Here is a 26,653-nt window from a genome sequence, read left to right on the forward strand (position 1 = left end):
TTTTTTGTGTTTTTTTGCTTGAGACACAAGGAATCTTAAGTCACCTAGGAATGAACAGTGGAGACCCTTAAAGGAGGAAGCTAGCGTAGGAGACCCAGTTTCTTTGCAAGAAAGGGTATCAATTGCAGGAGAAAGTGAGTAGGAAGAGTCTGCCCCATTTCCTCAAGACAGATTACTCGAAGACTTCCAAAAGAAATATACTTTCCCCAGTGTGGAGGGCCATCAGACCATGAGGATTGCCAAAGGGTTCTGGGAACCCCCTGATTCAATCTGTTCTACTAGAGTTGCGACAACAGGGTCAAACAGTTCCCAGACCTTGGGTATTCTCGAACAGAGAATAGTCTGGAGTACACACGGGCTCTTACTTACTCCTTACCCCAAAGGCATAAGAAACACGCTCATGGAGAGATAAAGGACCACGGACTCCAGGGAGCAAAACTGGCCAAGTTTCACCTTCAGGGAATGGTAGATCAAGCAGCTCACCAAATCCACAGCCTCTCATTTGCCTCTTTTCTCCCAAAGCAGCTTTGCTACCACTGAGAAATCTCACTGAGGGGCGCCTGGGTGGCTCAGTGGGTTAAGCCTCTGCCTCCAGCTCAGGTCATGATCCCGGGATCCCGGTATTGAGCCCTGCATCGGGCTCTCCGCTCAGTGGAGAGCCTGCTTCTCTCTCTCCCTCTACCACTCCCCCTGCTTGTGCTTTCTCACTCTTGCTCTCTGTGTTGCTTGCTGTTGCTCTATTGGAAATAAATAAATGAAATCTTTTAAAAAAAAAAAAAAGTACCAAAAAAATACAAAGGAGCAGGATTTAAGAGACAGATAATGTATATTTTTAACAAAGATGTCAAAATACAATACTGATGGGACACCTGTGTGGTGCAGTCAATTAAGCCACCAACTCTTGGTTTCGGCTCAGGCCATGATCTTGGGGTTTTGAGATCAAGCCCTGCGTTGGGGTCTGGGCTCAGTGCAGATGTCTGCTTAGATTCTCTCCCTCTTCCCTGTCCCTGCCCCTGCCCCACTCTTTCTCTCTTTCCAAAAATAGATGAATAAACCTTCAAAACACAATGCTGATGACTGGGCTTCATCACTGTAAGATACACTATTTCTGTGCCCAAATTCTACTCTCTGTAAATACCCCACAACAGTCCCAAAGCAGAATTCCAAAAACAATCAGTTCCAACTGAGAAAACAGGGGGACTGGGAAGTAATTTCAAAGTTTCAGTACATCCACATTAAATGACAACATGCGAGACACAATCAGCCTCATCTAGATTATGGGGAAACCATAAGACAAACAACCTGGTTTCCTCAATAAATAAACCTTAGGAAAAGAAAAATAAACCAAAAAAGGAGAGGAGGAAGAAACCTACCAATTGCAAAAGATGAGAAATAGATCAACCACTTATAAGTACGTTTTTTATTTGGATTCTGACTTAAATAATTTGTAAAATAACAACAACTGAGATTAGGGAAATCTGCATACTGCTTAAATATCTGATATTAAAGAGCCACTGTTAACCTTTTTAGGTCTGCTGTGATCATATTTTCTTACAGGGTTCTTCTCTTGCATAAATATCACCTACTGAAATATTCATTGAGAAATAATATAACACCCAGGAAATGCTTCAAAAAATTCTTTTTTTTTTTTTTAAAGCAGGCTTCATGCCCAACGTGAGGCTTGAGCTCACAACACTGAGATCAAGACTTGAGCTGAGATCAAGAGTCAGACCCTTCCTTAACCAAATGAGCCACCCCACCCAGGCACCCCTTCAAAATAACTCCAAAAGAGATGGGAGTTGGGCTGAGACAGTGGGTAGAGGCAAAGATGAAATAAATAAGACTGGCCCGCCAGTGACCGTTGTTGAAGCTGGATCATAAACATAGAGCAATTTCATCTTCTATTTTCATACGTGTTTGAAATTTTCCACAATAAAAAGTTTAAAAACAAACCATTTTGGCTCCTGTCCTTGAATCCTGAAATGAGGTCTTGACCATGCTTAGCACTCCTGACTCTAACTTCCGAAAGCAACCTAAAACAAGCCCTTTGCCAGGAGGGACCTAAAATCCCACCCGTCTGAGCTGGAGACTGGTGCAGGGGCAGCCCCATGCGAGGAGGGACGGAAGGAATGACCTAAGCCGGGGGAGCATACACTCACCTACAGCAGACAGTGCAACCGTGGGCTTCCTTGTGTCTCTGGAATAGAAAAGTCAGAGATGAAATGCCCGAACCGTATGCTACCACCCTGGTACTTTCTGCCCTCTGCACACAGTTCGCCCTCCCCTTTCAGTGGGAGCTTAGAGTTCAGAGGGAACATGAGGGCCTTAAAAACAAAGGTAAAGGGGCGCCTGGGTGGCTCAGTGGGTTAAAGCCTCTGCCTTTGGTTCAGGTCATGATCCCAGGGTCCTGGGATCAAGCCCCACAACGGGCTCTCTACTCGGCAGGAAGCCTGCTTCCTCCTCTCTCTCTGCCTGCCTTTCTGCCTACTTGTTATCTCTGTTTTATAAAAATATAAAAATATTTTTAAAAAAACAAAAAACAAAGGTAAAGAGAGCCCTATCTCCCTTCAGGGACAAACTTTCTCAGCTCCTTCAAATGAGGCTGAAGGTGAATTTCAAATCACATAATTGGAGCCATAGAAAGTGAACTACACGATTCAGCATGGCCTGCCTGACCCTGACATAGGGATGGAAGAAGCCAAAAGAATCCCTTCCCGGGGCCATTTCTCCTAGTGGCAACCAAGTGACAGTCATGGAGGCTTAACTCTGCAAGGACCTTCCCGGCAGGACTTCAGAGGTGAAGTAAAAGGTGACTCTCAAATTCCCAGTTGCTAAGAGGGGGAAGCAGCCCAAGGGTCCACCAACAGAGAAGTGGATAAACACAATGTGGTCTATACGTACAATGGAATATTATTCAGCCTGAAGACGGAAGGAAGTCCTGTCACAAGCTACAATAGGGACAGCCCTTGAGGACATTAGGTTAAGTGAGATAAGTCCGTCACAAAAAGACAAACACCAAATGATTTCATTTCCACTTATATGAAGTATCTCAAGTAGTCAAAGCCACAGAAACAGAAAGTGGGAAGGTGTGGGATGAGTAGTTTTAGCTTTGTAAGATGAGAAGTTCTGGGGATGTGCTGGGCATATACTTTACTGAACTGCACACTTAAAAATGGCAAGGATCTGGGGCGCCTGGGTGGTTCAGTGGGTTAAGCCTCTGCCTTCAGCTCGGGCCATGATCCCAGGGTCCTGGAATCGAGCCCCATGTCGGGCTCTCTGCTCAGTGGGGAGCCTGCTTCCTCCTCTCTCTCTCTCTGCCTGCCTCTCTGCCTACTTGTGATCTTTATCTGTCATATAAATAAATAAAATCTTAAAAAAAAAATGGCGAGGATCGGGGCGCCTGGGTGGCTCCATTGGCTGAGCGACTGACCAACTGTTGATTTCAGCTCAGGTCATGATCTCAGGGTCCCAATACAGAGCCTTTCATCAGGCTCTCAGTTGGGTGTGGAGCCTGCTTGAGATTTTCTCTCTTCCTTTTCCCCTCCCCTTGCTCTCTAAATAGATAAGTAAATAAATAAATAAAATCTTTTTTTTTTTAAATAATGAAGATGGTAAATTTTATGTTTTGGGTTTTTTGACCACAATTAAAAACCAAACCAACCAAACCAAACAAAACAAAACAAAAACCTACTCCTGGATAGAACGGGAGACTCTCAGAGAGAGACTCCTGGGTTCACTGTAAAGCCAGAGGGCAACTTCACCTCCAAATGGTAACGTGACATGACTGGGCGTCAATCTAGACCTTGGGCATGGATGGCCAATCTGCAGCTGAGGCTTACTTACAATCCAGAAAATCTGAGAAGGAATCATCTGTTCAGTGTCCCTTATCTTTAAATTATGAAAACAAATTATTTCACGTCAGTGAGGAATACACTAACCTTGCCCCGTAGTTCCTAGGGGTTTTGTTTTGGTGTTTGTTTGTTTGTTTGTTTATTTTAAAGATTTTATTTATTTATTCGTCAGAGAGAGAGAGAAGGAGCTAGCACAAGCAGGGGGGAGGCAGAGGGAAAGGAGACTTCCTGCAGGACTCGACTCCAGCCCCCTGGGACCATGACCTGAGCTGAAGGCAGAGGCTTAACCGACTGAGCCATCTAGGTGCCCCCTGGGGTTTTGTGTATTTAAGAGCAGCCTCCTTCCATCACTCCCGGATTTTGTGCCCTTCCCCACTCGGTGCTGCCATTAGACCAACTGCTGCTGAGGCACTAACGAGAGAGGGTTAAGGGTGAAGTCCGCCACACACATCCTGAGTCGTGGCTCCCTTTCCCTGGTCTGTCCACCTCTTAGAGTAAATCATCCCAGAGTCCCTGCCAATTGGGAGCAGAGCAGGGGGGTTCCGTCCAGGGGACTCTACGGACTACACCCTCTGGTTAGTCGCAGCTGCTATGGCAAAGGGAACTTTGTTCTACGAAGGGAGAAGAAAAGACGTTTACTAAGAACTTCCGACACGCCAGGCCCCGAGCCAGGTGCTCCTTCACTTGTCACCTCATGAAGAGTAACCCTGAGAGGTGGCTCTCAGTGGCACTTACAGGTGGGCGATGGAAGTTTCGCCAAGAGCAAAGCAGACGTGCCTTAGAGCACTGCCTGCCGTAGCACATGTGTGTCTGTACCCACCAAGCCCCCCCACCGTCACCTGTCACTTCAGTTAAACTTCCACTGGACTTCCAGACACCAGCACCTAATTCTCCGCCAGAGGGATTTCCCTGCTTGCTGAGGCCTGCTTTGCAAATCTCCGTGACGGGCCTGAAGTGCCAGGGAAGGGGGGCCCCAGAGTGCAGGCTTCAACCAATGACTGCCAATGGGTAGCACCCCCACTTCCTTAGCTCTTGAGGGCGGGACACCTCCAAGGAGGGAGTTCTGCACTAGCACCTAGCAGCCCACAGTAGGAGTAAACGCCACCTGTTCACAGGGGTACCTGAAGGATAACACGCCCCTGCCTGGAGCCTTCCTGGTCCTGTCTCTCTTCTCTGTCCCCCACAGGCATTTCTGTCACCTCCTAAACAATGTGCCGGCCACGTGTCCTCATCTCAGGGTCCGCATCCCAGAGAAACCAAACTAAGACCCCTGATCTCTAAAACAAAGATCCCAGATCGTCCCAAAGCCTGGTGGTTTGGCATTTTAATTGTTCTTACTTGATATCCCAAATGTAGATGTAGGTGTCCACGGAGCTGGTAACCAGGAGATCCGGCTCAAACACGGCCCAATCCAAGTCACTGGGAATATGAGATATAAACAGAACAATTCAGAGTCCAGTTCCAAAGTGCCAGCAGACTCAGTTTCTAGTAGCTTCCGAGAGTCACCACTCATGGTCCTCCCTAACATGACTTAAGGCAGCAATCTCCAAACTTCTCCAAACAAGACTTAAGTGAGCTCCAGGGGAAACTTCCAGGCCCTCCCCCCTTGTCATCCCCAGCTATATTATCACCTGCTCCCAAAAAAGAGATGGAGGATTTCAATTTCAAGTGCATGTGTGTGTGCACACACAGCAAAAACACAAAGTAATTTTTGACTTATCATTCTCTAAATCAGGTTCAACCACAGGTACCTTGAGTAAAACCAACACCTCTTAGAGCAGTGGCAAACTGCCACGTTGCCACATAGCTTTCAAGAAGGGCAAGGCCACCCTACCCATGTCCTCCCTCCTAGAAAGGCAGTTCCTGTGCAATTAACACAGGCCAGGGATCCAGCCTTTCCCAGCATTTCCTGGGCCAGCTGCCCTACTCCTATACTCTCTTCTTGCTACCTCCCAGAAGGAGTATTCCCCACCCAGAAATAGTGACCTAAGGATAGGATGGATCAAGGAACACTCCAGAGGCCAAGGCCACAGGCAGGAGGCGGCCATGTAGCTGGGTAATAAACTCTGCTGCAGGAGATCTGTGCCCCAAGCTGCTGAAGAAAGAGCAAAGGGCTGCATCCTGCCCTCTGTACTCCTGGGCACTGTTGGTTGTCAGCAGAGTAATTCTGCTAGCTCCCTCCCATGGCAAAAGATCAGCTCTAATCCTTCACTCCAGACTGGGCTGTATCTGTCTTGAGTGTCTCCTGGAATCGGGGTTAGCGGTTACACCAAAGCTGGTTGATCTTGCTTGGCTATGAGGGCCATCACTACCATGAACGCTAAGGACCCAACAGCTACCCACGGCCAACGCAACACAGAGGGTCAGGCCACGCAAGGAGGACGGTGTCTTCATTTTAGTTCCCACGAGACTACAACAAAGGGAGACAGGCCAGGAGCTGCAGAGGGCTGGTACCTACCTGATGACACGAGTGTGGCCTTGTAGGGTGGTGCCGACTTCCCCGCTGCCATCTTTCCACTTATAAAGGTCGACCCGCTGGTTACTCTGAAAAGAAACAAGGGAAAGAAGGCAGGCAGGAGCACATCAGAACATATGCTCTCACCGCAATCTGCCGAGGGCTGAGAAGGGGAAGCCACGCAGAAACCAACTCGCATGGCAGAGATTTACAGACTGACTTCCTTATGAAGCCAAGAGAAATGAATACACTTAACATCTGAGCCACCCTTAGCTCAGTCCACAGCACTAAAGGGCAGTGCTATCTTCAGAGTGAAGATACCCTGAACAGGTACAGCTGAACGGAAGCTACAGAAGCAGTACTGAACGTATGAGCAATGGCTTATGGAGATGTTCCTGGCCGCTAGAGGGACTGCCTCCCAACTCGGAAGGTCACACACCCATCTCTCCAGCTGCTGTCACACTAGAAATGTTTTTAGTTCGCCCTTCCCACTTATCAAATGCCTGGAGTCCTTTCACCACGCTTTAAAAACACATATGCAGAGAAAGAAAACAGAACTAACACCAAAGGCATGTCCTAGGAGGCAAAATTATACAGATTCCTTGAAATATGCCTATACTTTCTTAAAAGATTAAGTAAAAAGATACGGGGAAAAAACTGGCCAGAAGAAACCACACTACAATAGGGAAAGGAGAAAAGAAAAAGCCATGTTTCAACCAGCCAGCAAAATACTTAAATATTAAGAGCTTAAGAAACACACCAAAAGTGAATAAAGATTATAATAGTCTGATTACTAATAGGTATCTAATAATTTCTGAACAAATACAAAAGATGCAGGTTCATTAATATCTATATATTACCAGACTGATTTTCATTTTAGGCTCAGAGATAGACAGATGTACAAAGTTCTAAGGTTTTAATCCAGAAATGCCAGTTTCCAATTCTAAATAGATAAGGTTCCCAGTCTAAAGCTTAGGATTCAAAACAGCTTCCAACGGGAACAGGAATGAGAAGTTAAGTTCCCCTCATCTTACAACACTATCCCATCTCCGCTGCGCGGCTCTGCGAGTCTACGTCCCAGGAATCTTAAGAGCCCTGCTTCCTGCTCTCCCGTGCCACGCTGCACACTGGCTGCCATCACCCACCTTACAAGGGAGGCAGCTGAGGCTTGGAGAGATGGGAGAGCACTAGAGATAAAACAGTGTCAAAACTAGGCCTTGACCTCAGATGTCCGTAATTCCAAAGCTCTTTCTTCTGAAAAACGCTGTCTTCCAACCAATAGCAATAAAACAAAACAAAAAAAAATCAATAAATTAAACTTCATCAAAATCAAAGGACATTATCAATAAAGGACATTATCAATAAAAAAAATCAACAAGCTACAGAATTAGAGACATATTTGAAAATCATATCTCTGGGGCCTGGATGGCTCACTCGTTAAGCGTCTGCCTTTGGGTCAAGTCGTGATCCCAGGGTCCTGGAATCGAGCCCCAAGTCAGGCTCTCTGCTGGGGGGGGAGCCTGCATTTCCCTCTTCCACTCCCCCTGCTTGTGCTCCCTCTCTCACTGTGTCTCTCTTGGTCAAATAAATAAATAAATAAATAAAATCTTAAAAAACAAAAAACAAAAAAAGACCAACTTTAATAAAAAAAGAAAATAAATGAAAAGAAAATTATATGTCTGAGGCATCTCAGTAGCTCAGTGGGATAAGTCGACTCCTGGCTTTGGCTCAGGTCATGAGCTCAGGGTCATGAGACTGAGCCCTGAGTTGGGCTCTGTGCTCAGCAGGGAATTTGCTTGTCCTTCTCCCTCTGTTCCTCTCCCTGCTCTCTGTCTAAAATAAATAAATAAAACCTTTTTTAAAAATCTTATCTTGGGGAGCCTGGGTGGCTCAGATGGTTAAGGGTCTGCCTTTGGCTCAGGTCATGATCTCAGGGTCCTGGGACTGAGCCCCAAGTCAGACTCCCAGCTCAGCAGGGGGTCTGCTCTGCCTCTCCCCCTGCTCATGCTCTCTCTCTCTGTATCTGTCTCAAATGAATAAATAAACAATCTTTTAAAAAAAAACTGTATCTCTGAGAAAGTCTAGTATCAAGAATATATAAATAACTTTGACAACTCGGCAGCAAAAAGACATACAGTCCAATTTCAAAATAAGCAAAGGACTTCAACAGACATTTCTCCAAAAAAGATGTACAAGCGGCCAACGGGCACACGAAAAGATGCTCAAAGCATTAGTCATTAAGGAAATGCAGATCAAAACCATAGTGAAATACTACTTTATACCCACTAGGATGGCTATAACTTAAAAATTAAAGAAAAAAGGGGCGCCTAGGTGGCTAAGTCAGTTGAGCATCTGCCTTCAGTTTGGATCATAATCCTCCAGTCCTAGGATCAGTCCCTGCGTCAGGCTCCCTACTCAGCAGGGAGTCCGTTTCTCCCTCTCCCTCGACTCCTCTCCCTTGCTTGTGCTCTCCTGCATGCCCTCTCTCTCAAATAAATAAGCAGAATATTTTTAAAAATAAAAAAATTAAAATTAAAGAAGAAAAACAACAGAAAACAACAATTTTGTTGAGGATATAGAGTAACCAGAATCTTCACCCATTGTTGGTAGGACTAAAAAATGATTCAGCTACCACAGAAAAAAGTCTGATGGTTCCTCAAAAAGTGAAACACAGACTTACCATATGACCCTGCAATTCCACTCCTAAGTATATACCCAAAGGAACGGAAAACAAGTACTCAAAAGAAGCACATGTACACCCATGTTCATTTCTGCTTTATTCACAGGAGCCAGCCCAAATGTCCACTGGTAAAAGAACCATTAAACAAAATGCATTACAGCCGTACAATGGAAGAGTATTTGGCCATAAAAAGGAGGAAAGCACTGATTCATGCTACGACAGAGATAAAGAAGGTAGAGACAAAAGGCACATAGTGTGTGGTTTTGTTTATGTGGAATATCCAGAACAGATAAATCTACAGAGACAGAGCACAGGCCGGTGGTTGCCAGGGGAGTGGGAAGGGGGAATTCAGAGAGATGGCTGAATGGTAAGGGGTTTTACTTCGGAGTGATGGAAATGTTTGGGAACTAGAGAGGAGTGTGGTTGTATATATCGTGAATGTCGTAACTGACATTAAACAGTCCACTTTAAAATGACTGTCAAAAGAAATTAAGAAGAAAAAAGAAAAGAAAACAACTGTTTCTCTCCTACCCCCCACAAAAAAGACTATCTCACCACTCATAAACAAATGCAGGGCTAATCCACTCAGGCCAAGTACTGACTGGTTGGCCTCAATCAGTGGTTTCTCATCACAGCAATTTTACTTGCCAGGGACATTTAACAATGTCTGGAAGCATTTCCGGTTGTCACGATGAGGGGGAAGACGAGGAGGCCACTGGGACTTCGGATGGGAGCCAGGGATGCTGCTGGAGCTCTCACAATGCAGGGGACACCCCCCACCACAAAGAACTATCTGGCCTGAGATGTCACTAGTATCCAGGTTGAGGACCCCTGGACCAAATGAACAGGGGCTGCGGGTGAGAGGGGACAGAGAGTCCTAAAGGTAGAAGCCAACAAAAAGAGCACTTTCCTAACACACGGGAAAGGGGTCAGGAATGGGAAAGCAGGAGACCGGCCCCCGTTTCTCCTTCGGAACAGTCCCTAAACCAGCTCCACCTCAGATGTCTATGGTGAGAGTGAGACAGTCAGATTCTATTTTGGAAATGACGGGGAAGAGCAGCTTTTTGTTCCTCCTGAAGCTGACAACACTGCTCTTCTTTCTCTTTCCTCAGATGCTTTCCTCTCACAGACTGTCATTTCTGATAAGAAAAGACCCAGACAGCCCCGTGAATGGCTGCATCTCCTGGATGATAAGAAGGGTTTCCTTTAAATACTGTCCTCCCGGTCCCATGCAAAAGAGGCAAAGGTTTAGATTTCGAATTGTTCTAGGAGAATAGAAATGCTAATAGAGAATCTGGCGAAAGATTCCAGAGATGGATCTAGCCCAGATCTTTTTTCAGCCATGAATCCCTTGAAAAACCTAGTAAAACGTGTGCACATTTTCCATGGAAAAATTCACAGATAAAGAGGCACATAAAAATCTCAGGGGCTTAGCTGATCTAATAAAATCCCAATCGAGACTGAATCCCTCCCTTCGAGTGGAAGGGTGTGTGGAGTCTTCTGATCCTTCTGAAAAGCAAGCAATGAAGGTCAGAGTCACTAGCCAGTTACCTTCCTGCCAGTGAAAACAGGTTCCTATCACACAGAGGAACAGAGGCATCTACTCATTTCCCTTTCAAAATCTGGAGCCTCAGAAACACAAGATCCTGCACCATGAGTGCCAGCAAATCTGCTCCCATTTACAAACACACGCACGTGTACATATATGTCAGCAATTTGCCTCAATCTTCCTTTTAGAACCATCCATACTTCTTTTCCGCCTGACAAGTGAGGGTTACATTCTCTTCTCTACATAGAACACAGACCTACCGGCCCCAGCTCATACTTATAAAAAGCCTTTTCCTTGTACCCCTTAAATGACCTCACCGAGGCTGCAAAGTAGTGTGCGAAGCTGTCATGAGGGTTCCACTGCACGGCTCCAATGTCCCATTTGCTCTGGCGAGAGATCTTTCGGTGACCTTCGAAAGGGGCATCTAGATTAACGATGTATAAGAATCGGCGGCTAGGAAAACAACATCAACATTATAACGAGAGAACAGCATTAGCATTAAGACAGAAAAGCACATTTGGAATTACATATGGTTTGCAAACAGAGTTCAAAAATATCCCTGGATGTGTACGACCTTTACCTCGTCTGAAAGGCATCTGAGGGACAAGAGGACGTCAAGGTGACTATTCAGTGAGTGGGAGCCACATCCCTGGGAGAGCCTGTCTCTAGACATGACCTTCCCCACCCCAGATCTTTGGGAGTCTGACATCTGCCCACCGGATTCAGGTCCAAGCCTCTGTGGTCTTTCCTAATCATCCTGCTAGGATAGGTCCCCTGCTTCTGCACTATGCCCCCCGAGCAGTTTGCATTATGACGGTAGCATTCATCTGTGCAGGACAACTACTGATGGTAAGACTTCGGTCCTGAACTGAGTGAGTGGAGTAGGGACTGTGTCTTCCATCTCTGCAGGTCCCTCCTCACCAGGCACAGTGCTCTGCATTCGGAAACAGGCACTACACACATCACTCATCCCTTAGCCAACTACTCTGGAGAAAATCTCAAATTCCCTTGCAAGTCGGTAACCTGGTGAAAGCAACTAAATTAAGTCCACCGGGAAGGAAATAATAACCAATAAAGTAATAATGAAAATAACGTATTAAGCGCTGATACCGTTCAAGGTAAAATACAGAAACCCCCAAAGACAAAGCCAGAGAGAGGAAGTGGAGAGCGCAAGGACAAATGGTAACTGATGGAGAGAAAGCAAACCGCAGAGGGGCCGGGAACGACAGGCAGCTGACTGACGCTGACTGACTCTGACTGACGCTGACTGACACTGCAGAGCCCAGGCCGGCCGGGGAGCTGGAAGCTTCAGCCTCCGGGCAAGGGGAACACAGAGGGCTGGAGAACCAAACACTGAACGGAAGAAACAGAGTTCGAAAGAGCACTAAGGAGAGCAGTTTATGTGCACCCCAAGAGAGCCAGATGACCACCTCTCCTTCACCCGGCAGAACAGGGGAGATGTGCTTCGGAGAAACTACTTGAGGGGAGCCCCGGGCCTGGGACAACAGGCACGGGGCGGGTGAGAATGAAGAGCTGGGCTCAAAACAGGGCATGAGGTAGAGTATGATGCCCCCCGGCTTCTTCCCTCCTCAACACTCACAACACTGAGCTTTTGTCTTCAGATAACATGTGACAAGAGGATTCTTCTCAGGGGAAAATGACCAGCCCAAGAAAGAAACAAAAGCAAACAAGTTAACAACACAGAACCCAAGAGATAACGACATCTGGGCACCCTCTGAGAAAAGGGGGTCTGGTTCCCACCTGATCTCCCTCCAATGAACCCCACCGTCACACATGTAAACTGATCACTCTTTGACAGCAACAGAGAGCCCGTGAGTATCAGTCACCAGAGGAAACATGAAAGGCCGGCACCAACTCAGTCGAAAGAACTAGAAAGAAATAGCAAAGAGAAACGAAGAAACCTAGAATGAACACCTTCAGAGAGGTAAAAGAAGACAAGGTGAAGAACAGAGAACAAGAGAGAGCTCCTGGAAATGAAAAGCATAACTGAAATAAAGAAATCTGATCTAAAAGTGGGAAGTTAAAGCTGAAGGAAATGCCCAGAATGCAAAACAAAATGGACCAAAAGAGAATTCACATAGGATATCCAACATAGACTAAGAGCAGCTCCAGAAAGAATGAGAGCAGGAAGTTGCAGGGTGGGGGGCGGTGGAATTGAGACTCAGTGCAGGAAAACTTCTCTGGAAGACACAGACTTCCAGACTGAAAGGGCCTTCCAACACTGCGAAAAATTACTCTGGATCTCAATCTGACTAGGGATCACACGGGTGTATACATCTATAAATTTACTTGAGCTGTTCACTTAAATATATAAATATATATTTATATATTAAGTGTTATATATATTATATACGTATATATTTTCAAGTTTATATATTATATATAAACTTTATATAATAAAGTTATATTATCTATTGTATATATTTTTCATATATTTATATGAATATAAATATTCATTTATATATTTTCAAGTTCAATGTAAGAATATGAAATGGTGAACCTTCAAGATCTTGTAGAAAAATAAGATGAATATGGGGCGCCTGGGTGGCTCAGTGGGTTAAGCTGCTGCCTTCGGCTCAGGTCATGATCTCAGGGTCCTGGGATCGAGTCCCGCATCGGGCTCTCTGCTCAGCGGGGAGCCTGCTTCCTCCTCTCTCTCTCTGCCTGCCTCTCTGCCTACTTGTGATCTCTGTCTGTTAAAAATAAAATAAATAAAATCTTTAAAAAAAAGAAAAAGAAGACAAATATATCTGTATGTTAGAGCACACCAAAGAAGGAATGCCGACCTGCTCTCCAGTGACACGATCTCATCCTCTCCTACGATGCTACAAATGACAAGAGTCACATCAGTGAATGCAGAAAAGTCTAACATTTGACACACAGTTATTCCTGAGCACCTCAGTATTTTATGGGTTGTTAATGTAGCTAAATGATGCCAGGTATATGCTATGTTTCATCTGTTTAGATAAAACAAGGCAAGATGGAAAAAAAAAGAGGGGCCCTCCAAGTGCCCAGCGAAAGAAATGAAAAAAAGACATACACCAAAGCAGTGGCGGTAACAATTTCACACACCTGGAGGTAAAAGTAACACTAGAGACGAAGATAGCATTTTAAAGCTTCCAAAGACAAAAAAATAGGTCACTTACAAAGTCCAGAATCAGAATGGTATAGGACCTCTCACAATTACTCTGAGAAAAGAACCCCAAATACCAATTCAACCCAAAAATTGTTATATAACTATACTGGAAGGAGGGGGAAGGTCCTGTAAGGGACTCACAGAGGAAAATAAAAGTTCTAACTCCTCACCTGTTTTTAGAAGTCAATTTGTTAGATCTTTGATGGATAAATCAAGATACCGAGTATAGGTATACTATTTGGAAAAATGGGAGGCAACCCCGAAGAAATAGCTAAAAGAGTCTCAATTAGTTGCTTCCAGTAAGTGGGATCGGGGGTAGGCAAAACGTAGGATCCTGCTGTCTGGACAATATAATCCTTGTAATGCTATACTGCCTTTTTCAACTATATATATGTATTTCCTTGATTTTCAAAAAACAAGGCTTAAAAACTGAGTAGTTAATGAATACTATATCCCAAAACCTCTGACTTGTATGCTTAAAATGGGTAAACTGCATGGTCTGTGAATTATATCTCAATAAAGCTGTTTTTTCTGTTTTTTCTGAGTGAGAAGGCGGCAGTGAAGAGACATACCAATCGTTCCTCATCTATGCATCCAGTATGACAGAAGAAAATGGTCATGGTAACTGTCCCTGGGGAAGGGGGCCAAAGGGAGGAGGAAATCTTGCTTTTCAACCTATAGCCTTTTTAATTATTTAAATGTTTGCTACATTTTTTAAAGTAAGTTAAAATATTATTTCAAGGGACGCCTGGGTGGCTCGGTTGGTTAAGCAGCTGCCTTCAGCTCAGGTCATGATCCCAGCGTCCTGGGATCGAGTCCCACATCGGGCTCCTTGCTCCGCAGGGAGCCTGCTTCTCCCTCTGACTCTGCCTGCCTCTCTGTCTGCCTGTGCTCGCTCTCGCTCGCTGTCTCTCTGACAAATAAATAAATAAAATCTTAAAAAAAAAAAATTATTTCAAAATAAAACAATGAAGTAGAAAATAATTCATTGGGTGCCTGGCTGGCTCAGTGCGTTGAGCAACTGCCTTTGGCTCAGGCCATGATCCTAGAGTCCCGGGATCAAGTCCTGCATCAGGCTCCCTGCGCAGCAGGGGGTCTGCTTCTCCCTCTGCCCTTCCCCCTCTCCTGCTTGCTCTCTCTCATTCTCTTTCTCTCTCAAATAAATATTGTTTTTAAAAAAAGAAAGAAAATAATTCATTAATTTTAAGTGGGTTCAGGGACACCTGACTGGCCCAGTCAGTAAAGCATGTGACTCTTCATCTCCTGGTTGTGAGTTCAAGCCCCACATTGGGTGTAGAGATTATTTAAAAATCAAATCTTAAAAAAAAAATTTATAAATGGGTTCATAAACAACTAAGTTAATGAAAATACAGCAAACTTGGAGAGATAGTGATTATGAGAGGGGAGGTGAGATTCTGGCCATTAAGTGGGATCACTCTGGTACTGTGATGGAGTAACTAGCAATGCTGGGGTAGTGCTTACTTGCCAAAATCTTACATATGCTGGGGCCAGAAGACACCACAGAAATTATGCTGATGTCTTCATAATGAAATCAAATTCCTTCACAGGAAAACTGAAGTCCAAGGAGGCCGACTGGATAAATGTCCCAGGCCTTGTCATTAATGGCAGTGCCAAACTAGGACCCAGATGCCCTCCATCCCGGTAACTACCTGTGAGACCACAACAGAGAGCATCCTTCTACAGAGTCCGTGCAAGGAACAAAAAACTGTAATTCCAAGACCAAAGTCCCAGTCACTAAAATTTCAAAGGAATTTTATTGCTTGCACGTTAGGGCAGAGACAAAAATAAACTGCTAACAATCCCTCTAAGTGCCCCCCGAGGTCACTAGGAGAGAACTAAGCCCTAGGGCCACAATCCTTAAAGAGAAGGAGTATTTTCCGACTTCCCAGAAACCTCCTTCCTGATTTGCCATTTGTTCCCAGAAATCGCAGCAGAGGAACACTGCACGCTCACTTACCCGGAAAGCACAGCATGCTGTCCCAGACAGTCCACAGACATCGCCGTTGCCTGCGAGAGAGAACACACATTCAGTTCTGCCAGCAAAGCGAGCTCAGGAGAGAGAAGACACGCCGGTTGTCACCTCGGCGTCTTCTCTTCCTCTGGCCAGGGGGAAGTCCCCAGCGGGCAGGAAGGATTCACTGTTTGCAGTGGACGCTTTTACCCACTTCAAATCCTCATCCACACCTCATACTCACCTGCCACAAGAGGGTGATGCTATCTGTTCCCCAACACCAGGATTACCCACAAGCAAGCTGGCATATTCTAAATTGAGAAGACATCGTCCTAGGACCCTTAGAGGATCTAAGTACCTCAGAGCTAACAGAGCAACTAAGAGCCCCTCCCCTTCTGAGCAAAACCTAACCTGGGACATCACACATGCATACACACACACACACACACACACACCCCTCATCCCAGACCACACCACCCCCATCCCTTTCCCAAAGGGCCTCGACTCCTCCTCCAAGCCAAATGGCAAGAAGTAATATTCAAACACCACCCATGCTGAATCCATGGCCACAGTCTTGTTATTGAGATGCTCAGCTCCAATTTAATCTGAGATTTCTAGCACATTCTAATGATTTCCATTTCCCAAGTATCCCAGGTCCTAGGGAGCACCATCTTTTCAGGATCCAATGTCCAATTCCCAGAAGACCAGAACGAGTCAAATGAATTTGCATTCAGGCTGAAGCATGAGGCTAACTCTAATCATGACAATTATAGCCCTAAATTCTCTTAATTTGGACAAGTTCAAATCCTGCTACATTCTCAGGACATTACTGCACAATCTCATATATCCTCAAGAAGTATGTCACAGGTAATATCGGGGAAGAGAAGCCAGAGCACTCAGTGGAGGCTGAAAAGTCATTGTTATGCATTCTTCGTCCAACCAGAGTTGTGAGCAGAGAAAAGCCCAGCTGGAAAGGCAGGCAATGAAATGAGATGTGATTTTCACACTCTTCTGAACAATTCATAGACAAAGGTATGAAAGAAGGCAAGATGGTACCTCCAGTCTTTCTAGAAGGTGTGTGGTAGGCAGAATCCAAAGATGGGGGCGCCTGTGTGGCTCAGTGGGTTAATAAGCCTCTGCCTTTGGCTCAGGTCAAGATCTCAGGGTCCTGGGATAGAGCCCAGCATCGGGCTCTCTGCTCAGCAGGGAGCCTGCTTCTCCCTCTCTCTCTGCCTGCCTCTCTGTCTACTTGTGATCTCTCTCTCTGTCAAATAAATAAATAAAATCTTTAAAAGAAAAAGAAAAAGAATCCGAAAATGGCTCCAACATTCTGGGCCCTTGGTACATATCCACACTCTCCCCATTATTCAAACACTAATCTAAGGACTGCTGAGAAGGGATTTAGCAGACATGATTAAGTACCCAAATCGGCTGACCTTAAGATAAAGAGACCCGAAACAACCCAAATGGCTACCAGCAAAGGAATAGATAAGCGAAACGTGGTATACACATACAATGGCCCACATACCATGATAGGGATGAAACTTGAAAATACTACACTAAGTGAAACAAGCCAGGCACAAAAGAACAAATACTGCATGAGTCCACTTCCATGAGGTACCTAAGATAGGTCTATCCATTAAACCACAAAGTCGAATAGAGGTGGAGGGGGCAGGAAGTAGGGAATGAGGAGTTACTATTTAATGAATACAGTTTGTGTTTGAATTTTTTTAAGATGTTATTTATTTATTTAACAGAGAGAGAGCACAAGCAGGGGAGCGGCAGGGGGCGAGGGAGAGGGAGAAGCAGGCTCCCTGTTTGAGCTGGACCCAGGGCTCAATCCCAGGACTGAGCCAAAGGCAGACGCTTAGCCGAATGAGCCATCCAGGTGCCCTCAGAGTTTCTGTTGAGATGATGAGAAGTTCTTGAGGGTTGTGGGGAGACAGAGAAACCCCATCCCGTCAGCCCTTTAAATCTAGGGCCAGAGGTTAGAGACAGAGGTAGTCAGAGATTCTAAAGGTGAGGCATTTAATGGGAGGAAGATGGTTGCTGGCTGTGAAAGGAAAGCCCTGAAAGTGGCCTCCAGAAGCTGACAGTGAACCCTATATAACCATCAGCAAGAAAACAGGGACCTCGGGACACCTGGGTGGCTCAGTCAGTTGGGTGTCTGACTCTTGATTTCCACTCGAGTCAAGATCTCACAGTCGTGGGATCCATGCTGAGTGGATCCCTCCAGCCCCCTCGGTCCTGCTCTCCGTGCTCTCTCTCCCTCCCTCTCTCTCTTTCTCTCAATTAAACAAATAAAGTAAATCTTAAAAAGGGCACCTGGGCCCCGCATTGGGCTCCCTGCTCGGCAAGGAGCCTGCTTCTCCCTCTCCCTCTGCCTGCTGCTCCCCCTGCTTGCTCTCTTTCTCTCTCCCTCTCTCGCTCTCTGTTAGATACATTTTTAAAAATTTAAAAAGAAGGGGCGCCTGGGTGGCTCAGTGGGTTAAGCTGCTGCCTTCGGCTCAGGTCATGATCTCAGGGTCCTGGAATCGAGCCCCGCATCGGGCTCTCTGCTCAGCAGGGAGCCTGCTTCCTCCTCTCTCTCTCTGCCTACTTGTAATCTCTCTCTGTCAAATAAATAAATAAAATCTTTAAAAAAAAAAATTTTAAAAAGAAAATTAAAAAAGAAAAGGGTTGGGGTGCTTGTCTGGCTCAGTGGAAAGAGCACGCAGCTCTTGATCTTGGGGTCATGAGTTCGAGCCCTGCGCTGAGTGTAGAGATTACTGAAAAATAAATAAATAAATTTTAAAAAATAATAAAATAAAAGACATCAAGCCTATTTTAAATAATTTTTTTTAAAAGGAGTGCCTGGCTCTGACTCGGCTGGTAGAGCATGCGACTCTTGATCTCAGGCGTCATGAGTTCGAGCCCCATGTTGAGAGTACAGGTTAATTAAAAAAATGAAAGAAAGTAAGGAAGAAAGGAGGGGAGGAAGGGAAAGGAAGGAAAAAAGAGAAAGAAAACAGGGACGGACCGCAATCCTAAAACCCCCAGGAAGTGAATTCGGCCAAAAAACTGAATGAGCCCGTTCGATTCTTCCTTAGCCAACAGAGGCTCCAGAGGACAGCCCAGCAACTGATACCTGTACTTCAGCTTGGGAGACTCAGAACGGAAAACAAGCAACGCCTGGACTTCTGACCTACAGAACTGGGATCTAAAAAATGGGTATTGTTCCAAGCCACTAAGTTTGCGGTGATAACAGAGAGTGGCCCGGTAGTAATAATAATAATAATCATGATGATAAAAGTTATGCCTTTGACTCAAAAATTCCACCTCCAGAATCCACCCAAAACACCGAAAAACTTCTATACACAGAGCGGCTTATTTCATGTTATCTACCAGTAAATGATGCATATTTTTATACCAACATTCTCAAAGTGTTTAAAAATGACACTGAAAAACACAGGATCCAAAACTGCAAAGAGAGCATATCACCTCATCAGAGGAAGCTATTTTTAAAAAGACACAAAAACACACCGAACTGATGTGTCCCTGCTCCTACCCCAGAAAAAAGGGGCTAACATCATGTTCGTAGCACACTGAGGAACGTCATGCCAGGCTGTCACAAAGAGAGAATGGAGAGGAGGAGAAAGGGACCTCATCAGAGTAAAGCTGGCGCTTCAGGGGGGGGCGGGGATAGGAGTCCCCCTGGAGGCCTCCCCACCTCAGGGCACCGGGCAGGGCGCAGCTGAGAGATGCTAAGTCTGGGAGTCACGGAGTTAAAAATCCCGGGAACCACAAGATCCCACTGCAAGAGAGGGAGCGCAGCCCCAATGATGACTGACACACACAAAGAGAGAGAGAGAGAGAGATAGGGAGAGAGAACTTCCCACTAGCCCGCAGGAAGGGGCTTGGGACAGATTACAGACAGCTTACAGGAGAGAAGAAAGCGTAATTTTATACTGTGCTATGAACTGAAATTTCAAGCAGCTACTTATGCCTAAAAAACCCTGAAGAAAGCCCATCAGAATGCTCAGATGGTAGTTACTCCTATGGGGGTTTTGTTTCATTCCTCCACATGAGCCTACGTTTTTGTATTACTTACAAATTCACATGATTTTATAATAAAAAATACTATTTTTCCAAGGCATCCCAAGCCTCTGCCGTTTCCATGCCTCTCATCCTGGCCTGGGCCCTCCAGGCCTGCCCCCCCCCCCCCCCCACAGCCTACAGCAACTCCCTCCCAACAGCATACCTTCCCCTCTCCATTTTCCATTCCCGCCCCACACTGAAATTTCTGAAAGCAGACTTCTGATTACATCAATCCACTGCTCTAAAACCTTGCAGGTTTTCCACTGAAGATAATCAAGTGGCAACTCCTCAGCCTTCAGATCCTTCCAAATAAGATGCTTATAGAACCTTCCAATCTAACCTTCCCTCTTCTACCTGCCCAGGCCACACCCATTCGAAGCATTCACCTTTCTGGAAGGTCAGCAAAGTTCCCAGTTCTAAGATGCTTAAGCTCGTCTTTCCACCTGGAAAGTCCTTGTCTCCTACTCTGCTGTGGAAATTCTGCTCATGTTTTAGGTCCTAAGACACACCTCCTCTAAGAAACTCACCCAGAGTCCACGACGGGGATTCTACCTTCTCGCAAAGCACCTCCTAACCCCGACACAGAAATGGCTGTCACCTGCTATGTGGTAGTTGTTACTGAACACATTTATCTTCTCCCACTAGCTGGGGATCCCCTACAGGGCAGGATCTATCTTATTTCTCCCAGAGCACCCAAAGAGGGGCTCTGTGAACATGTGCTGTTTGGAAAGCAGATCAGAAGCAGGTCAAAATCTGGATTCCTCCAGCCCATAATGAGCCAAGGAGGTGTTCCTTGACATCTCAAAGAATTTTTTTCAGCAGTTTCCCTTGATAATTTACCATGCATGAATTTATCTTAGTTCCTTTTCTTCTGTAATACCTTCTAGAATAATAAACTTCAGTAGCTCACTGCCTGCTGTGTGAAGCCTTCAACTAGAATAGAGAAACCCAAGGAACAAAATGTGTGCATCTTAGCCACGCTTTATAATGTAAAATTCCAATCATACCTTCTTTCAACCCTTGTTTTTAGATACTGAAAAGTCCTCTCCCGCCTGCAGGAAAATAGACTTACTGTTCAGAACTGTTTCCTATCGAAAGCAGTATCTTTAAACCAAAGAGAATAAAGATCTTCCTAGCCCTTGTTCCTCCAAATGCAGGATGGTGGCTTTGGTGACACACTTCAGGAGTCATACGACCTTTATGAAATAAGACTACCATAGCATTGACAGTGGTGCTTGATTCTTGCTGGCCTGGAAAATATGTAACTAATAGATGTGGAAAGGCAGGCTGACGGCAAATAAAAAGGTATCAACTCTGTGAGACTGTGTAAGCCTCCACACAAAAAAGGCAGTATCAGAACTAATGAGGGGCGCCTGAGTGGCTCAGTTGGTTAAGCCTTTGCTTTCGGCTCAGGTCATGATCCCAGGGTCCTGGGATCGAGCCCCACATCAGGCTCCCTGCTCAGCCTCTCTCTCTGACAAATAAATAAATAAAATAATAAATGAATGAATGAATAAAATTTTAAAAACAAATGATCACTCCCTCCTGAAAACCTATGGCTACCATGACATGACTGACCTTCTTCTGAGCTCCCCCCTGACTCTGGATGTCCCCTCTGGTCTGTTCCTCATCAATCCATTTCTCCCAATCTCTGCCTCGGTCAGACCTGTGTCAGTCCTCACCGGGTCAGACACCTGTGCAGCAAGATACCTGCCTTGCTCCTCCCCGTTCAGGGCTTCTGCTGCATCCAGGGTATGTCACGGGGCTTACTCCGGCACCTCTTTTAGTGGTTCCCACACCCCACACAATGAAGGACAGCACCGTTAGCATGATAGTAAAGATCACTTAAGGCCTCTCTTGGGCTCAATTCTACAGCCCAGCTCACATCGCTCACCTTCCAACCCCATCCCAATACTCCGGCCATGATGAATTCTTTACTATGAATCCCCGCCAGCCCTCCAAACTCAAGCAAGCACCACCCTCCCCCTCACCTCTGGATCCCCACACCTGCTGCTTCCTATGCCTGGATGACACTTTTTTCCCTTCTTCACCTGGCCAATCCCTTCTTGTCCTTCACAGTTCAGGGCATGCTTGTCCCAGAAAGTTCTGACCCACCCCCTCCTGCACACACCCAGTGGCTCACCAGTGCTTCCCTCGTGCTTCCGTAGTACGCCAGGGTTATCTGTACACAGTACTTGTGATATTTTATAATAACTCTCTACTTACTGATACATCCCCTCCATTTGACTGCAATTGCTTAAGGGTAAAAACTGACTCACTAGTACAATGCCTGGCACAGCCCATGGTATGTACTGCATAAATGTGAGCTACCATGGACAACAGGGGTCTTAAAAGTTTATGCGGCATCAAAACTTCTACACAAACACTCATGGCAGCATAGGTCCTAATAGCCAAGATAGAGAAACCACCCAAATGTTCAACGGTTGATGAATGGATAAACAAAATGTGACATAGCCCTACAATGAAATATTACTTGACCATAACAAAGATGAACCTTAAAAAGAACTAAGTGAGGGCGCCTGGGTGGCTCAGTGGGTTAAGCCACTGCCTTCAGCTCGGGTCGTGATCTCAGGGTCCTGGGATCGAGTCCCGCATCGGGCTCTCTGCTCAGCGGGGAGCCTGCTTCCTCCTCTCTCTCTCTCTCTCTGCCTACCTCTCTGCCTACTTGTGATCTCTCTCTGTCGAATAAATAATAAAATCTTATTAAAAAAAAAAAAAAAGAACTAAGTGAGGGGTGCCTGGGTGGCTTAGTTGGTTGCGTGCCAGGCTCTTGGTTTTGGCTCAGGTCCTGATCTCAGGGTCATGAGATGGAGCCCATCCTCGGGCTCCTCACTCAGCGGGGAATCTGCTTGAGATTCTCTCTCCCTCTCCCTATGGCCCTCCCCCCACTCCCTGACGCACATGCTCTCTCTAAAAAAAAAACAACAACAAAACACAAAAACTAAGCAAAACAAGTTAATCACAAAGACCACATACTATGTGATTCATTTTTTTCTTTTTATTTTTAGTTATATTTATATGAGAATATATATTTTTTACATTTATTTTTTCCTCACCATAGCACATACCCTCCCCAATGCCCATCACACAGCTACCCCATCCCTCTCACCCGCCTACCCTCCAGCAACCCTCAGTTTGTTTCCTGATATTAAGAGTCTCTCACGGTTTGTCTACCTCTCTGGTTTCATCTTGTTTCATTTTTCCCTCCCTTCCCCTATGTCCTCTGTCTTTTTTCTCAAATTCCTCATATCAGTGAGATCATATGATAATTGTCTTTCTCTGATTGCCTTACTTGGCTTAACATAATACCCTCTAGTTTCAGCCACGTCGTTGCATATGTGCTTCCGTATCTATGAAACATCCATAAAGGCATATCTATAGAGATGACACCAGATCAGTGATTGCTTAAGGCTGGGGGAGTTGGAGGACTGAGGGGTGATGGCTAAAGGGTACAAGGTTTCTTCTGGGGGTGAGGAAAATGTTCTACAAATGATGGTGGCACTGGTCTCAGTTGGTGAATATAATGAAACCCACTAAATCGTGTACACTTCAAGGAAGTGAATTATATGATGTGTCAACGATATTTCAATAAAACTACCACTGAAAAAGGCTTACACTATAATATTCTCATCTTTTAGATAACAACAGGGATGATACTTCACAATAGTCAGGAGACAATGAATTTCGAGATAGACTGCATTTCCAATCCATGTTGGATTTACTGTTAAATTTTGGTACAGGGGCACCTGGGTGGCTCAGTGGTTAAACCCTCTCTGCCTTCCACTCAGGTCATGATCCCAGGGTCCTGGGATCGAGCCTCACATCGGGCTCTCTGCTCAGCAGGGAGCCTGCCTCCTCCTCCTCTCTCTCTCTGCCTGCCTCTCTGCCTACTTGTGATCTGTCTGTCAAATAAATAAAAATCTTAAAAAAAAATAATTTTGGTACAAACACAATGCTTCTCTCAGAAAGTTTATCTCTCTAGGAAGAATCTGTAATATATAACTTCATAAGACTACCTTTCTACCCTGATTCAACACAGAAGAAAGCCCCTCTACAGAGACCACTGCCGTCTGTAGAACAAAATCTCGGTTTACTTGAAGGAACTAGGAAAGAAATCAACTCTTCCTCTCTCAACCTCAGCTGAATTAGAAAGAGCTGTTCAAAAATACAAAAACACTTTGCCCGTTCATCCTTCGAAATGATGCAGAGTAGAAACATCCAATCAACACAAGTCAGAGCTAGGTCAGGTCCCCGAAACTCAGTCTGTTACGTGCCCGAGTAACGACTGTAATGTACATACTCTTGGATTTCACAGAATAAAACCATGAACTAAAAGCGATGGACATAAAAAGGATCAGAACGTTTCAAATGACGAGATCCAGTCTCTAAATCAGAGACACTGCTGCTAGGGCTGCTTTTGAACCATCTTCATATAATACCTTCTAGAGGTTTCTATCTGAGTGTTCACACACTCGGCACAGTGGGTGTTTTCTGGGAAGTGTCACTCTTTATTTTTTTTTAAGATGTTATTTATTTATTTGACAGAGTGAGAGAGAGCACAAGCAGGCGGAGTGGCAGAGGGAGAGGGAGAAGCAGGCTCCCTGCTGAGGACCCTGGGATCATGGCCTGAGCTGAAGGCAGATGCTTAACTCACTGAGCCACCCAGGCACTTCCGGGAAGTCTCCCTCTTTAAAATGAGAACATCCTTGCGTTCTCACAAGCTGAATGGCTCACACTGGGTATGACTAGGAAAATCACCTCTCCTTCCTAAGTCCCTGGTTCCCCATCTATAAAATAAGAAAGTGGATGAGCTGTCTTCCAAAGGTTCCCTCAGCTCCATAAGGCTCTTTTGTCAGGCTATTTGTTGCTTCCTTACCAAGTTTTCTGATATAACCATAATAATTAACATGTATCAGGTACTTAAAATAAGCTGGTCACTGTGCCAAGTGCTAGGTGGGAACTATCTCATCTACTCCTCGCAGTCACTGTCACGTAGTGTTGCAGAAAAGAGCGTAGCAGACACAAGACTGCTCACCTCAGAAAGGCCTGCTTGCAAGGCTGGCTCTTGGCTGGCGCCTGGGAACTTGGGATCTGGAATGTTCCCACCATTCCCCAACTGATAAGAGTGGCTCACTCTACCCACACCTCGAGTACAATGTGGTTTATGCTGAGCACCTGCTGCCCTTCTGGGGTGTGGTTCACCTAGCTGGACGATGCTTCCGTCACCAGCCCCAAATAAAAACTCGGCCACTGAGACTCTGATGGGCTTCCCTGGTCACATTTCCTAGGTATCGCTAGAATTTGATGCTGGAGGAATTAAGCATGTCCTGAGGGACTCCACGGTGAAAGCTCCCTCGCACCTAGCTTCCTCCAGACTTCACACCATGTGCTTTCTTGCTCTGATTTTGCTTTGTATCCTTTCCCTGCAATAAATCCTAACTGCAAATACGAATGTGAATCCTCCTAGTGAAACTAGGCAAGGTACGGGGACTCCTGGACACAGGCAGATACTATTCTTCTTGTTTTATAGATAAAGGAACTGAGGTTAAAAAGGAACTAACTTGTTCAAGATCACATGGCAGTGAGATGATAGAACCTGGGTCCTAACACTGGCACTCCCTGGCGGTACCCTACTCCTCCCCCATTCTTCACTGCATTTTGCTATCAAATTTTCTAGAAAACAAATAATTTGCAGCTTTTACAACCTAATAGTCACTTCCACCCAAAACAGCCCTCTGTGCCCTTCCATCCCCATAGTTTCCAAAATGAACTTGAAGAGAAACTAGAAAAGCAGGGACCAAAGCTGGATGGCCCCAGGAAACGTCTGGACTATCAACTATTCACAACATTCCTCTTAGCTAAAAAATTTGCCAAGTTGTGTTTTGTTTTTTATTTTATTTAGAGCAGAAAACAAAGCAAGGCCTCAATTTTTATCTGTCTGGAAAAGTAGCAGTAATGTTGAGACTAGTAAGTCACCCAATATTAGGGTACCTAAGTAGGGTAGCTCTCTAAAATAAATAAATATATCTTTAAAAAAAAGAAAGAAAGTAAGAAAAAGAAAAGAGAAGGTAATGCTTCATAAAGATTATACGACAGGGGCACCTGGCTGGCTCAGTCGGTGAAGCATGGGACAGCTGACCTTGGGGTTGTGAGTTCAAGCTCCAAGTTTGGTGTAGAGACTTCTTGGAAATAAAATCTTAAGGGGCATCTGGGTGGCTCAGTCAGTTGAGCTCCCGACTGACTCTTGGTTTCAGCTAGGTCACGATCTTGGGGTCATGGGATCAAAACCAGTGTCTGGCTCCATGCTTAGTGCAGAGTCTGCTTAAGATTCTCTCTCTCTCTGCCTTCCCCTCGCCACCCTGCTTGAGCACACACAAGTGCACTCTCTCTAAATAAATAAAATCTTTAAAAACTAAATAAAGTAAAATCTTAGGGAGGGGAAAAAAAACAGGGAGTGCCTGGATGGCTCAGCTAGTTGAGCATCTGCCTTTGGATGGGGTCACGATCCCAGGAGCCTGGACTCAAGCCCCAAGACAGGCTCCCAATTCAGCAGGGAACCTGCTTCTCCCTCTCCCTCTGCCCCTTCACACTGTTTGTGCTCTCTATCTCAAAAAAATAAATTAAATTAAATTAAATTAAATTAAAGAAAGAAACGACTGGACCACAGTGTGGAGAAGTGAAAAAGGCTGCTTAAAAATGATGAAAACCGGGCACCTGGGTGGCTCAGTGGGTTAAGCCACTGCCTTTGGCTCAGGTCATGATATTGGGGTGCTGGGATCAAGTCCCGCATCGGGCTCTCTGCTCAGTGGGGAGCCTGCTTCCCTCTCTCTCTCTCTCTGCCTGCCTCTCTGCCTACTTGTGATCTCTACCTGTCAAATAAATAAATAAATA

General features: G+C 45.4%; 1 protein-coding gene across 3 annotated transcripts in view; it reads right to left on the bottom strand.

Annotated features, from left to right (window-relative positions):
• Window positions 1–26,653, bottom strand: part of WDR59 (WD repeat domain 59) — a 101,537-nt gene that overhangs the window by 67,548 nt on the left and 7,336 nt on the right. For all 3 annotated transcript variants that reach the window (XM_059383590.1, XM_059383589.1, XM_059383592.1), the window contains exons 2-6: window positions 15,671–15,720; window positions 10,853–10,988; window positions 6,310–6,395; window positions 5,190–5,270; window positions 2,160–2,197 (exon numbers count right to left, since the gene is read on the bottom strand). In XM_059383590.1, the coding sequence (XP_059239573.1) occupies window positions 2,160–2,197; window positions 5,190–5,270; window positions 6,310–6,395; window positions 10,853–10,988; window positions 15,671–15,720 (391 nt within the window). The remainder of the gene's footprint in view (window positions 1–2,159; window positions 2,198–5,189; window positions 5,271–6,309; window positions 6,396–10,852; window positions 10,989–15,670; window positions 15,721–26,653) is intronic.

Source organism: Mustela nigripes, chromosome 17 (assembly GCF_022355385.1).
Source record: "Mustela nigripes isolate SB6536 chromosome 17, MUSNIG.SB6536, whole genome shotgun sequence".
Taxonomy (NCBI): Eukaryota; Metazoa; Chordata; class Mammalia; order Carnivora; family Mustelidae; genus Mustela; species Mustela nigripes.